Source organism: Zeus faber (assembly GCF_960531495.2).
Source record: "Zeus faber genome assembly, chromosome: 2".
In the NCBI taxonomy this organism is placed as follows: domain Eukaryota; kingdom Metazoa; phylum Chordata; class Actinopteri; order Zeiformes; family Zeidae; genus Zeus; species Zeus faber.
In genome coordinates, this window is record NC_137189.1 from 24623867 (window position 1) to 24638372 (window position 14506).

The 14506-nt window shown below is 41.4% G+C and overlaps 1 protein-coding gene across 1 annotated transcript; it reads left to right on the forward strand.

Moving 5' to 3' along the window:
• The first annotated feature begins 1443 nt into the window (after window positions 1-1443).
• LOC307247875 (N-chimaerin-like) lies at window positions 1444-14079 on the forward strand. Its single transcript, XM_080024009.1, has 14 exons — window positions 1444-1746; window positions 2221-2259; window positions 3301-3356; window positions 3497-3528; window positions 3808-3921; window positions 5003-5129; window positions 5438-5599; window positions 6695-6772; window positions 9063-9147; window positions 10801-10974; window positions 11454-11531; window positions 11779-11916; window positions 12062-12167; window positions 12942-14079. The coding sequence occupies exons 1-14, from the start codon at window positions 1728-1730 to the stop codon at window positions 13111-13113; spliced, it is 1380 nt and encodes a 459-aa protein (XP_079880135.1). The 5' UTR covers window positions 1444-1727; the 3' UTR covers window positions 13114-14079.
• The last annotated feature ends 427 nt before the right edge of the window (window positions 14080-14506 follow it).

Genomic DNA, 14506 nt, shown 5'->3' on the forward strand with positions numbered 1-14506 from the left:
CCCCGCTATGTTTTCAGATCTGCAAAGCCATGAATGTCCAGATCTTCCGATACGACATCTTCAGGAGGCATGGCAGGACGCTTCTGGAACCTGCAAGAAGGATCAGCAGATATTCATTAAGCATCTGAAACAGAAGAGCAAAACTTCAGTGGGTGGAGATATGAGGGTGAAGATATGAGTCAAAGACTATGGAATCACTTTAGTTTTTTAGTATTATGCTTGCTAAATGATGATTATGTGGTAATAGAATTCATTTCTGTCTAAAAAGTGTAACAATATAGTCATTAATGTAGTTGGATTAGTTTGTCAGTTTAGTCTTTGTTGTTTATATCTCACCCATCTGCTTCTGGCTTGAATACAACACGTTTTATCTCTGAAATTAATAATAATCTTTAATCTTTGTGCGTGTTTATTGAGCTGTTTCTGTAATAAAGTCTTTTCTGATTATTTTTTTTATCAGCATTGTAGTTCGATTATTAAATGAAGAAAAACAGGCAATGGATATGATTCTTGTACATTTGATAAAAAACATGAATAACTTAACAACAATTAATTTATATTAGTGCATATAGGCAAATTGCGCGATTAATGAGTTAATGTTTTTAATCGCTCGACAGCCTTAATTCACAATAAAAATGTTGTTTTCACAGTCAAAGGCATAATAAAAAAAATCCTACAGTCGAGTCATGACAATGATGCAGAAAGTGCAAACACTTTTTGTCCTTCTCATTTAAAAAGTGTTTCATACAGTAACTTTTTGACATTTTTTTTATATATATTCCGTTGAAAAATGCATCCTGGACATTGTTTGTCTTGTTTTTTTCTGAGTACAGAGTATCAATAACAGATCTGTCGGTTTGGGAATCTCTCATTAGAGGCCTCTACGTTACAGGACAAAGATGCGGCACCTATGGGCCAAGTAACGTTCGTGCGGCCATTTAAGGTGGACCGAAAAATTCGAACGAGGAGCTGGCGAACGAAGTCGCCTCGTAAATTGGTTCTGGTGACGCTTGGTGCGTTTCGCTACAGACCATCATTAAAATGAAGGCTTAACAGTCTGAAAAAATGGAGAACAAAAAAATAGGAATCCAATTAAATAGCAATCAATTACAAATAAATTTAAAAAAAAATTGTCAATTATATTCAAATAGCCAAAAAATACAAATCGGAAATAGTCAGATATATAAAAATATACGGAACATACAAGATGCGACACGATGCACAGCATATATTATCAATTCTAAATATACGTAAATGGTTGTTATTAGTTGTTATGTATTTATTTCTTATTGGGTATTTATTAACTATATCTTGTGGACATTAACTATATATTGTTAATAACCCCAGTTCGCCGGTTGCCATGGATACTTCCAACCTGCTGCGCGAAGAGGGTGGGTCACGTGACGCAGCAAGATGGCGGCCGCGGTGCAGACTGGACCCAAGCCGAGGTGGGAGCGATGCTAACCTGCTAGCCGGCTAGCCCTGCTTTATAAAACCACATTTATATGACATGAACAAACGCTGCGCACTACTGAACCAACTCACTAGTTAACCCGCTCACTTGTTAACCGGCTCCACGCACCCTGAGCTGGGAACTCGGCGCTGGGGGCGGACGCATGCTCACCTGCTAACCAGCCTTTTCAACTTATATTTCATTGCTTTCAGGTTTTAATCTGAATATCCAACTTTATTGATCACCGGGTCATTCAATCGCAGAATCGATCGACATGGCCCTGAACGTCTTCGGTAAGGATGTACTTCATCAGTAAACGACGCTGATATGAGTCAATTCTTATCTTCAAGTCTTGGGGCCATTTGTATTAGTCTGTTGTATTGACAGATCAGATTCCGGGACCTCAAAGCAGCAGGAAGAATTGCATCAATTACTGCTTTATTATTGCTCTTTGTGTGTGTGTGTGTGTGTTTGGTGAGCTCCATGATGCAGTTTACACCCTGTCATGGGGATAATTCAATCCGAGTGTTGCGACCAGACCGGGTTGATATATAATAATATATAATAATCCCTCCAAACATTGGATTAAGTGCGTTGGTCTTTGTATTTATTCCCGTTTTCCACTTTGCCATCTGGGTGTGAATGGAGGAGCTGTAGTGTCTCGCTCTGGCCGCTGGGGGCAGCACGGCTGTCTGAAGGCGATGCGGTGCATCGCTGTGGCCACTGGGGGCAGCATGCTCTGAATGGAACTGTTTTTCCTTTCCCAGATCATGATGAGTACAGACCTCCAGTGTGGAAATCCTATTGTGAGTACATGCATTTCAATTGGTTTGTATTGTATGAACTTGTATTATTCCACTTTGTCTTGACACTATACTCCTAGAACGTTTAGAGATCCCATTCCAACAGGAGAACTGAAGGATTGTGTTAAATGGTGGATCTCAAGCTGGTTGTTGTCATGACAGTATACATTTCACCGTGATCGGAGCGAGATTAGCTGGACTAAAATTATATTTGTGCCAATATCATAAGAAACACCATGGTAATAAAATAACATAGTGTATGATTTAGGGAAGAGCGTAGAACAGGTTTAGAGGGAAGAGAGGGATGTAGGAGAGTGCGAATATCAAAAAACCCATAGTAAAAGATCCTTGTGGACGATCGAGAAAATACTTTGTGCACGTATGTTTAAGAAGACGCATGGTAAAAAATCATTGTGAAATAAGAAAATTTGTATAGTATTGACCTTTTTTATTAAATGCATGATGCAAGTCTAAAATACTTTGTGCAAATAGTTTTGATAGATTGAAAGGATTCTAGGAAGTAGATGAGCAAGAAACAATAATTAGGAAGAAAAACAATGTTAAGACAAGTTGGCACATGGGTTTATTTTGTGTATTTCGGGTGTCATGTCACGAAAATCCAAGAATCGAAATAAGAAAACAATTCACTGAGGTACGGTTGTGATCCTTCATGGTCTCAATTGATGACCCCAAATCTAATTTATTTTTTATTTTTTAAGAAATGCAATGTTTTATATTTACTTTTATTAGCTTATTCTTACCATTTTTATTTTTTTATTTTATTTAATTATTTGCATTATTATATGCATTTTGCTTTTCTTTTATTGTTACTTTGTGATGGTGTTCTTTTAATGTAAACTTGACTTACATATCATGTATGAAAGGTGATACAAATAAATGTTGTTTTTGTTATTGAATGAATAACCATGATAACACGTGTATATTCAATACAAGGTTATATTGTTATTGTCTAATATTATATTTTATAATATATAATATAACTAGCATGTCACAGCATTAATCTAGGTTATTTTTCATTGTTAGTGTACCAGCTCCAGCAGGAGGCGCCGCACCCACGCAGAGTCACCTGCACCTGTGAGGTGAGGTCAAGGTGCATCCACGCACATTACATGGTGTGTGTGTGTGTATGTATGTATGTATGTATGTATGTATGTATGTATGTATGTATGTGTATGTGTGTGTATTTTCCTCTAAGGCCTGTTTCCCCTTTTCTCCCCAGGTGGACAGCCGACCTAAATACTACGGCAGAGAGTGAGTAGTTTTTAAAGCTTCAAGTTTGAAACGTCTACTGAATATTTCCTGTGAACACCTTCCGTTCACGTTACTGAAAGATGTTTTTTTTCTTCCTATAAAAGTATTGTAATAAGTCCCTCAATTCACTATCCATGAATTGACATTTCAAACATAATTTTTTAGTATAAATCAACATTGAAAAACAATTTTCAGAAATTGAAAGCTCTCCTTGATCCCTCTTTTCTTGAACCCTCTCTACATGGAACCTGGTCTTGACGTGGTCTTTGGGTTTTACAGGTTCCATGGGAAGATCTCCAGGGAGGAGGCAGACCAGCTGCTGAGTCCGGCCGAGGGAAGCTACCTGATCAGGGAGAGCCAGAGGCAGCCGGGCACCTACACCCTGGCGCTACGGTGGGTAGGGTGGGAGGGGTGAAATATCTACTAAGATCGAGTACCGACAACATGTATTAAAAGGGCCCCGGGGCTAAATTATTAAAAACTGTTGTATCGATAAGCTCCCACGTTACGGTACTGTTAACAGTATTGGAGAAATTAAGAATATTGATTTTCTATTTATTTAGGCTATACAACCCGTTTATAAATTGCAATAAGATTAAAATATTAGTCTAAAAGGCATTTCCGCTATTATCAGAAGAGACAACTTCTCTCTCTCTCCATCACAAGAGATTTTTTTTTTTTTTTTTAATATTTCTTTAAAGAACAGTAAAGAGTACTGAATCCATAGGCAGTGTCGCCATGAGCAGTAATACCATTAAAATCTTAACGATACCCATCCCTATGCGTGCCCCATTCCTCTGTGTCCCATCCCCGTTCCTCCAAATAAAACAACTAAACACAGTTTTATGTTGTTTTCTTTGGAGGAATGGGGCACCATGATCAAGGCGCATGGAGAGCCATGTCTGGATGTGGACTGTCCATACACATAAAAATATATTTATGATTCCCATTTGAATTCCCCATTGACATGTCATCCCTGTGCATTTTGTAAGCTTATATCTGTTTTATTCTGTTATTTTAATGCACACTGACTGGAAAAAAAAATCTCAGTGGACTGATGGGTTTCCGACTGATGATTCGACTTTCAGAAGGCAGCCCTAATTTTCTTCTAGATGTTAGATAACTTCTAAGATATATATTGTTTAATGAATATTTAATTGACAATGAGTTCACACCATCAAAACACCTTTAAATATTATATACATCAATCGTCACTCCAGGGTTCAAATTATTTTGAGACAATAATAAAGTAGGAATCCAAGCTTTCAGGTTTATGAACAGTATTAATCCATGAAGTGATCAAATCAATAGGAATGCTATAGAACAGAATGCTCTTGCTCTCCTTTTCTTCAAACTCCCTTCCTCTGTTGTAATTTTTTTCCGTGAACTCCTATGATACGTTTTCCTTTTCAGATGAAGGCAAAGTTCTAGCACCCCGGTGACCTTCTAGCTTCCTTTCCCTTTTACGGTTCAGGTTTGGTAACCAGACCAGAAACTTCCGCCTGTACCACGATGGGAAGCACTTTGTCGGAGAGAAGAGGTTCGAGTCCATCCATGACCTGGTCACAGACGGCCTCATCACACTCTACATCGAGACCAAGGTGTGTGTGTGTGTGTGTGTGTGTGTGTGTGTGTGTGTGTGTGTGTGTGTGTGTGTGTGTGTGTGTGTGTGTGTGTGTGTGTGTGTGTGTGTGTGTGTGTGTGTGTGTGTGGTAAAAAATAAAATCTTTTGGCTTTGTTACATGTTATGTCAAGAATCAGCTTTGAAAATCAGTCAAAGTATCCAATAAGTAAAAGCTTAAAGCCGATTCAGCAGTCAGTCTTTCTTCATAATGTCGTGTGTCTAGCTCACGCTGCTACTCAGAGAACCTGAGAGCCTTCTTCTATGACACTGTGCCTCCGTCCTCAGGCAGCAGAGTACATTGCTAAGATGACCATCAACCCCATCTATGAACATGTGGGTTACACCACCCTGAACCTGGAGCCCACGCTGAAGAAACACCTCCCTTGCAGCCCCGACACTCCTGATGGTCCGGTCCCTGTCAGGGAGGGGGTCACCACAGAGGAGCGGGTGAGCACAGAAATATATTCAATATGTATAGAGTATGTAATGGATATAAATATGTAGAATATATAGGATGTAGAAATATACATGCATACATAGAAATAAGGTCTAACTCATCTCTCTGGCGTTTGAGACTTAAATTTCCACTTGAGTCCTGCAGATGCTGGTGGAGGAGGCCTTCACCAGTGCATCCTGACCACACTGGTGAAGGCCTCCTCCACTTCCTGCCAAACAACACTGCAGAGCAACCACGGATAGAGAAGCTGTTCAGTATTTCTAGCTGAGTCAATGGCAATGGTTTAATTTCATGTATAATAACCTCAATAAGCATGTTGGGTTAGGCTCAGCGTCCAAATTCTTCATTGATGGTATTGACTGAACTGCATTGATGGTATTGAGGTTAGTAGTTTGATACTTAACCATCTCCACATCAAAACCAAAGGTTTGTACAGTACACAAGTAAAGGTATATTTTATTCTTGTTTCAATTACTAACTAACTTTAAAATAACTACTAACTTTGTTCAAATTTTATTTTTTAATGTATTATTTAAAGGTATCATATGATCTTTAACATAATATTTCTGGATGAAAAAAGTATGATTTAGGAGCTACTATGGAACTTGTTTACCAAGCACGACATGAAGAAACTGTGGCGGGGACCGTGGAATCAATGACTTGCAGCGGGGATTCCACATTCTCTGTCACATGCATCATACAAGTGAAAGAAAGGGACAAAGAGACAGGCTCTGCTGCAGCCTGGAGGGAGAGGGAGAGAGTGATGCTGGAGAATGGAAATAGAACCCATGAGACCCAAAGCAGTCTCTCTCACTCTTTATTGACGATAATTTATTGAAATGGATTCCCACTGCTTACCTTTAATATGATCTTGCTCCTTGCCCTCTTGGGGGGCTTTTAATGTGGATTATAGATTTATGATATTGTAGGTAATAGATATACAATAGTGATGTCTAGTATGTGTTGCTTCAAACATCACATGGCATTACTTCCTCTCTGGATGACATCACTTCATTTCGGAGTAGACCTTCTAAGCCCCCGCCTCAGTCTTCTCGCAGCCAATCAGATTGTTTGTTCTTTTGCAGCTGACGTCCCTGGTGCGGCGGGCCACACTTCGGGAGAGCGACTTTGCGCCCAAGTACGAGAAGGTCCATAACTTCAAGGTGAGCGCTTACTCCTTGCCTCACTGTGGCAGCCAGTGATAAACAAGTAGATGCTCTCAACATGGAGAGCAACAGGGAGCATCCAGTTTAATTAGCGTTTACAGGAGGAGGCAGAATAAGTGCAAGTTGGCCTCGGCCAGGGTCCCCAACCACCGGGCCACGCGGACTGGTACCGCAGAATATACAGAACCGGGTCGCAAGGTCGGGCCGTAAGTAATAATTAATTAATACAACAAACTATTTACTGCAATAACTATAAATTCTTATCATAAATAAAGCTGCAGTCAGCAATACACAGGGGCCAGTTTAGTCCTGTTAGGTATGTATTACATTTTTCTGGGTTCACTGAAACGCGGCACGAGTTACAATTTTCTGAGTTAACATTGAATGCCGCATCCGCTCCTCCGGTGTGGGGCCTACACAGCTCAACTCTCCAAATGCGAATGACCAGCCAGATCTTAAAACTGACTTATATAACATTGGTTCCTGATGTTACAAGTGGAAGTTCCTAACAACATGGTTCCATTTAAACCGACTAAACACTGCGTGTCCCTCAGAGGCATTTCAAAACAAGGCTTTTTCAACTTTTGGAACTAAAATAAAATGGACATGATTCAGACCCATTGCCCTGGAGCTGCAAGCAAACTCCATATTTGAGGACACAAACATGGAATATGTATTTGACTCACTTGAGGGTCAGTAAGTTATGTCAACATTTCAATTCTGTCAGATTACTATACATGTCGCGTGTCAGTAAAATTATTATTATTTTATTTATTTATTTTTACCTGTGCTGTCAGCATGCTTGGCATACACCACAGAGTATTTGTGCCATTGCATTCAGGACAGAGTTAGTCTGCAAGTGGAGTTCAAGTTCTCAACCTGCAATGCAACTCTTTATTAATTCTTTTATCATCAAGAACTGCTGCAATAACTCTGTCCTGTGGATGACCTGTGGTTCCACAAAACTGCCACTCATCCCCCTCTTTGGAGAACGATCTTACCATGTTTGGGTCTATAAACAATTAATCACTACTCCAGGAGGGGGAGAATTGCCACGGGTGAGACAGACAAACATAGAACCAGGCAATATGTACATGGAAAAACATAAATATCAGGCCACAGGTATTGAAAAAACACAGATAATTAAGTCCAGGAAAACTGGAACAGCAATTGGGCACGTGGCCTCTTCCTGTCATAGTTATGGCAGTTAAGTTGGTATTATATCGTAGCGCCTCCAAGCAGCGGAAAAAGTTCGAAGCCACCCCTGAGTCTCGCAGCTATGCAGACATTTTTTACATTTACATTGTTCTTGCTCTTATAGCATTTCAGTCTTTTGCAATGTGTTTATCACACATGTTCATATTGCAATGGCGATGAAAATAGGATTTCTGGTGCTCCAGAGAGCAGATCTTTCAATCGACAGCCAGACATTTAAGTTGCACCGAAATCTGCGATGCGATTCAGTCCGGTATATAACGATCGTATAGGAACACAAACGTTCTGCTACTCCTGTTAAAATGTAAATGTTTTTTAACTAATTCCTGCTCCAATTGTAGATTGATGTGAATCAAACATGAACCCCAAGATGTCTGAGACGTTTGGTTCTAACGAGGCCTCAACCACGACCGTGGGTCATAATTAGCCCAAAAAATGCCAAGGTGAAAAATAATATTAAAATTCCAATTCCTGGACCCCTAATAAACAATTTACTGTTATTAATGTTAGACTGGACAGTCTTTCACTGTAGCTTCCACCAGATGGCGCCACTAGCTAGCGTTAGCATGTAGGTGGAGTAAAACCAGGAGGAGAGGTGGTTGCCGTGGCAATGGTCATTATTAACAGACGGCGGTCATTATTCAGACATTACTGAGTGTTGGTTGATGAATAATTGGATGAAACCATTTTTCAACAATAGTCAAGAGCAGCTTGAAATGTGAAACCTGCAGGTGTGTGAGGGAACGGCCATATTCAAGTGCAGGGCAACATTTCCAAAAGAACTTACACAGGGGTTAACATAAAGACAAGTAGACGTACCAAACGGACCTCAGCAAATGAAACAGGAGGATGGATGGACACAAAGATGTGAGAAAACATCAAACTAAATGATTTAATACATGTCACTCTGACATGTCTTTTCTTTTGGTCTCTGTTGTCTTTCTCCCCCCTTCCTTCCATCATTCCCTCCTTACTTCCCCCTCCCTCTCTCCTTTCTTCACCCCGTCCTTCCCTCCTTTCTGTCCCTCATCTCTTTCCTTCCTTCCCTCCTTCCTCTCCTCCCTCCTTCTAGGTCCACACCTTCAGGGGCCCCCACTGGTGTGAGTATTGTGCCAACTTCATGTGGGGTCTGATCGCTCAGGGAGTCAAGTGTGCAGGTAACGCTTCACCTTCTTTTTCCTCCTCTTTTCCTCCCATTGGGGTGATATTGCTCCTATATCATTAGAATCAATATTTCACTATTGAGAAAGTGATATCAAGAAAAGGGAAATATATTATTTAACATCAATGTGTTTCATTGGTAATATTTACCATGTTCTTTCTTGTTTTACAAAATGCATTCATCCTTTAAGGATTAAGTCCAACTTGTGTTTTTATTTATTTTTTAATACATATGGAAAGTGGTTGACAACAGGATGCATCTTAGTTCTGACAGTCATTTCACACCAAGAGCGTAGCGTCTTGCTGATTCGTCATTCTACACCGACTCGCACAACAAAAGGATCAGTGCTCTTGTGACTTTTTTGTCGTTCAAACTACATATTGTGGAATTTCCCAACTTTAATGGGTAGGTGAATCTTTACTTTTGCTTTTACCTTTCGTTTTTCATTTTATTCACATTTGGAGTCTGTTTATAAACGTGTAGGTGGATTTGTTTATGAGTTTAGCGTGTTTTGTTTGTATTTCACATGCCAGTGTCAAGCTTCAATACAAAGCGTTTTTTGTTTTTTTGTTTTTTGTATTTTCTTTTGCTAGAATGAGTAATCAATGAATACACTGCGGCTATTAACAGGAGGAAGGCGGTGCCGATCCTTCTTCTCTGTCGGCTCTGATGGCCAAAGGCAGTTCATCTTATTAACCAGAGGAGATGGCTGCAATGTATATGTTCATATTTATTGAGCTGTTTCTGTAATAAATTATTTTATGATTTATTTTTGTTACACTTATTTATGGTTCAATTACTAAATTAAGAAAAAAATAGCAATTTTATAGTAGTACATTTTTAAAAACCTCTTAATAGCTTAATACCTTATAAATAAATGGGCAGATTTCTGAGTTTGACTAGAGCCCACACATAGTTGACTCCAGGCAGCATGGAGACCAAACCCCTTCCACTGTCCTCTGTGTTGGACAGGTACAGTGTACCATAAACTACTTCCCAAGCATGAAGTAAAATATAAAGTCTATTCCTGTGCATGATATTTGTTTTTCTGCTGGAATGACAATAGTTTCTCTACATGAGTGAGGTTTAATTTGATGTGGGGGGAAAATGTATTAGTTTGTTAATAAGGCTCTGGAATTCACTTTAGGACAGCCACATCAGCTTGTGTATGTGGTTGATGCATACCAGGCTTGGTAATGAAGTATTTTGAATAAATACATATGTTTTAAATGGACCTCTATGGGAAATGACACTCAGTTGCCACACGCAGCCAGAAAAAATGGACCCGAGTTGTGAAACAACCGGAGGTCGTCTAGGAGCCCTGTGTCGTGCACCTGACCGGTGTGAATGAAACATTGATTAAAATGGCGGCGTATCTGAAGCATCAACGTGACGCTCTTGGTGTGAAAAGGAGGTTGGAAAGCCCCCAGCGGCCATTCCAGGCTCCTAGCAATAATACATCAGTAACACAGTTTGTAAAGACCTTGTTTATCATTAGTGATGGGTCCGAACATTCGATTATTAGACAGTGGGGGGAAAAAAAGAGTTTTCATCCCTGTTTATGATTTTCAACTTCTTTTTTTTCCCTTTTGTTGTCCCTACCTTAATTCAATCTTTGTGTGTTCCTTCCTTTATGATTTCTTCTCAGACTGTGGGCTGAACGTCCACAAACAGTGCTCCAAGGTGGTGCCCAATGACTGCCAGCCCGACCTGCGGCACGTCAAGAAGGTCTACAGCTGCGACCTGACCACGCTGGTGAAGGCCCACAATGCCAAGAGACCCATGGTGGTGGACATGTGCATTCAGGAGATCGAGAGCAGAGGTGAGACACTGAGAAAAAGCACGGCGTTACACTGCAAAGAGCAGGCGGCAGGGACTCAGGAGGGAGAGGGGTTGGCTAGTAATCAGAAGATTGACGATTTCTCCCGTGAGCCTTGCATGTTGAGAATAAGTTGGAAGTCGCTTTAGACAAAAGCGTCTGATCACTGACGTATTGTAGCGCTCCTCCTTGTCCTTCATGCTGTTGGCATCTATACCTCTGTAGCATGCTTTGAGCCCTGAATATACAGAGCAGTGTTTGACATGGGGTCATAACCGGCCCTGATTAAACTCTCACACCCTCCTCTGGGTTGAAAACCTCATGGTGCACTGACAATGACAGCAAAGTGAAGACTTGATCAGATCCTTTCAGATGGAAGGATTTTAGATTTTCATTCTATCGAAAATGTAGGATATTCATGTTTGTTTCTGGGTTTATACAGAATATTAAAATGCTAACCCTGTCATCTTTCCTCCGTGTAGGGCTCCAGTCGGAGGGTTTGTACAGAATATCGGGGTTCAGCGAACTCATCGAGGACGTCAAGCTGACCTTCGACAGAGGTCGGTTTCACCTCGATGACACAGTTTCGGTTACACATCAGACAATTAATCCAATCAGCTGCAGTGAGGTCAATATTACTGCAGTATTCTACCTGAGAGCATAGAAGGCCTTTTAGATATTACTGCAATATTCCTCCAGTGGTGGTAGAAGGCCTTCTAGATATTACTGCAATATTCTGAGGTGATGGGTCCAATATTGGTTGATTAGGCAGATAGGATATGATTAACTTTATTCATCTTTGTTAAGATGGAGAAAAGGCGGATATTTCCTCCAGTGTTTATGAAGACATTAACATCATCACCGGAGCATTGAAACTCTACTTCAGAGAGCTGCCCATCCCCCTCATCACTTACGACGCCTATCCACGGTTCATCGAGGTTGCAAGTAGGGCGTGTGTGTGCGTGCGTGTGTGTATGATTATAATAAAATTGATTTATTAGACTTTCTCAGCATGCATAACAGGTTTAGGGCAACCCCAGCATGCATTGCAGGGCCACATTTCTAACACACTGAATATCTCTATCGTCAGAGGTCTCTGATCCAGACCAGCGGCTGGACGCTCTCCACGAGGCCTTGAAACTGCTGCCACCCGCACACCGCGAGACGCTGCGATACCTCATGGCCCACCTCAAGAGGTACACACACACACACACACACACACACACACACACACACACACACACACACACACACTCACACAGCAACACTAGGGTTGGTCTGGTGTAAAATTTTTCAAACCGGTCTGATTTGAAGCCAAACACGGACTGGTTTACCGAAGGTGTTGGCCTTGACTCAGCAGCCACTCCCGAGTTGGTGGCGGTACTGCACCTCTAAACATAATGACAAATGCCGGTTCAGTTGGTTTGCCTAAAATTAAACCGGCTTAGGCAAAACCGGAGATCGACCCAACTCTAACCAACACCACACATTACATTACGTTTATATAAGAATTACAGTCACGTCACCTCATTGATCAAACGCTTTTGTCCGAAGCGACCTACAAACAGTGAATTTTGTATCATACCAACTATTTATCAGTCACACTAAACCTTCTTTAGGAAGATAGAGGGATGAGATGGAGGTAGAGAAGAATAAAGGGGACAGAGATCCTGGTGGCGCTTGGGCAGACAGGTGGCGTGCCTCTCGATTTGTGTTTTGGGGAACGGAGAGATGGAGCTCAGGGAGGGTGGAGAGTCAGGAGAGAGAGAGGAAACCCTGGCAGTGTGGAGATCCTCCATCACAACAAGGAGAGCCTCCATCTCAATGGGGGCCACTTTCCATACAATTCTAAAGAGAATGCAAAAGAACGATTGTTGGAGAAAAGTGACCCTCAATCAATGTCTGTCTGTCTGTCTGTCTGTCTGTCTGTCTGTCTGTCTGTCTGTCTGTCTGTCTGTCTGTCTGTCCAGAGTGACCCGCTGTGAGAAGCAGAACCTGATGTCGAGTGAGAACCTCGGCATCGTGTTCGGCCCCACGCTGATGAGGGCCGCCGACCTGGACGCCATGACGGCGCTCAACGACATCCGCTACCAGCGGCTGGTGATGGAAGCACTCATCACCAACGAAGATGTTCTGTTTTGAGGGTGGAGGTGGTAGAGAAGAGAAGGAAGGATATTTAAAGAAAGGATGAAACACTTTGTTTTCCCTCTGATTTGAGTTTTTGTTTCAAATCGACCAATTTCTTTTGAACGACCAAAGTATATATATTTTTTATTATTATTATTATTTTTTTTTTTTTTCAAAGTTGAGAAAAGTCGAACACGGTGATCTATCTTAAACCTCCGACAGAAACCAGGGAATCACTTTACATTCCGTTTAGTTACAGCTTGTTCCCGTTTTTTACAATGGAGCTATAGACCAAGATGGCCGAACTGCTTCCAGCTGTTTCCTACAACACAAACATTAAATATCCAATAGCAACACACTTCCTATTTTCCTGGTCGCTCAGAACAAACAAGGTGGAGTTTAAGTGGAGTTCATCCTGCTGTAACTTCCACCTTAAGAAGGTGGAGTTTGTTCTACTTTCAACTCCACCTTTTCAAGAAGATGGTGTTTGTCCTGAGGTAACCCCACTTCTTAAAGAAGGTGTAGTTTGCCTTACCGTATTCTCTGCCTTACGAAGAAGGTGGAGTTTGTGCATTTGGAGTGGCTCTCCATTGAAAAGATGGAGTTGCTGTGTAATCAGAACATATGCAGCCGCTGTCCTGTTTCTCGACGATAATCTGAAAAGTCCCATGATGCTTCAGGCCCCCATTTGTGTCGGGGGAATTTGTCTAAACAAGCGCTCTTAATGGGCGGAGCGTTCTGTAACATAATGTCAGTAACCCATGATTATAATTTTGTTGTAAATATTTTTTTATTTGCTAACCTTTGGATTCCTCCACTTACTAAACATCGGGGTCTGGCGGTTTTCCATCTTGAAATGGCTTTTGAGTCTCCACTGTAAAGTGTTTTCTGCATGGTGTCATTAAATTATTAAATGTGACTCTTGAATTAAAAGGGACTGACAGTGGAATGCAGCCAGACTGTCCTCAGATCAGTCGGTGAATGGAGCACGGGGCAAAAGCAGCCATCATTCAGCCGTCCATCCTCTTCCTGCTCATCCTGGTCGTGGCGGAACCAAGGGGCGTCCTGCCCAGGTGAACCATTTCAGCTGGCTAAGGTCCCTCTCCCTATCACCGAGGCTCCTGCCCTATCACTGAGGCTCCCCTCCCTCTAGGCCTCAACATGGCTCTGCGTGACTTGTCTGAATTCTTTGTGGAGAACATCCTGCAATTTATACATCTGCAAAGGCTTGACGCAGCGTGGTGTCATTACACTTCCGTACACTAGGTGGGAATGTATTGAAAAAGGGTGGATGCAAGAATTGAGCCCTAAAACCCAGAAACGAGTTTGCATTTCTGCACTTCCTGTTCCCTCGTCTTGAAAGTCTGTGTTTTTTCAATGGGTTTTTGGTTCGATGCCTGAAATAAGC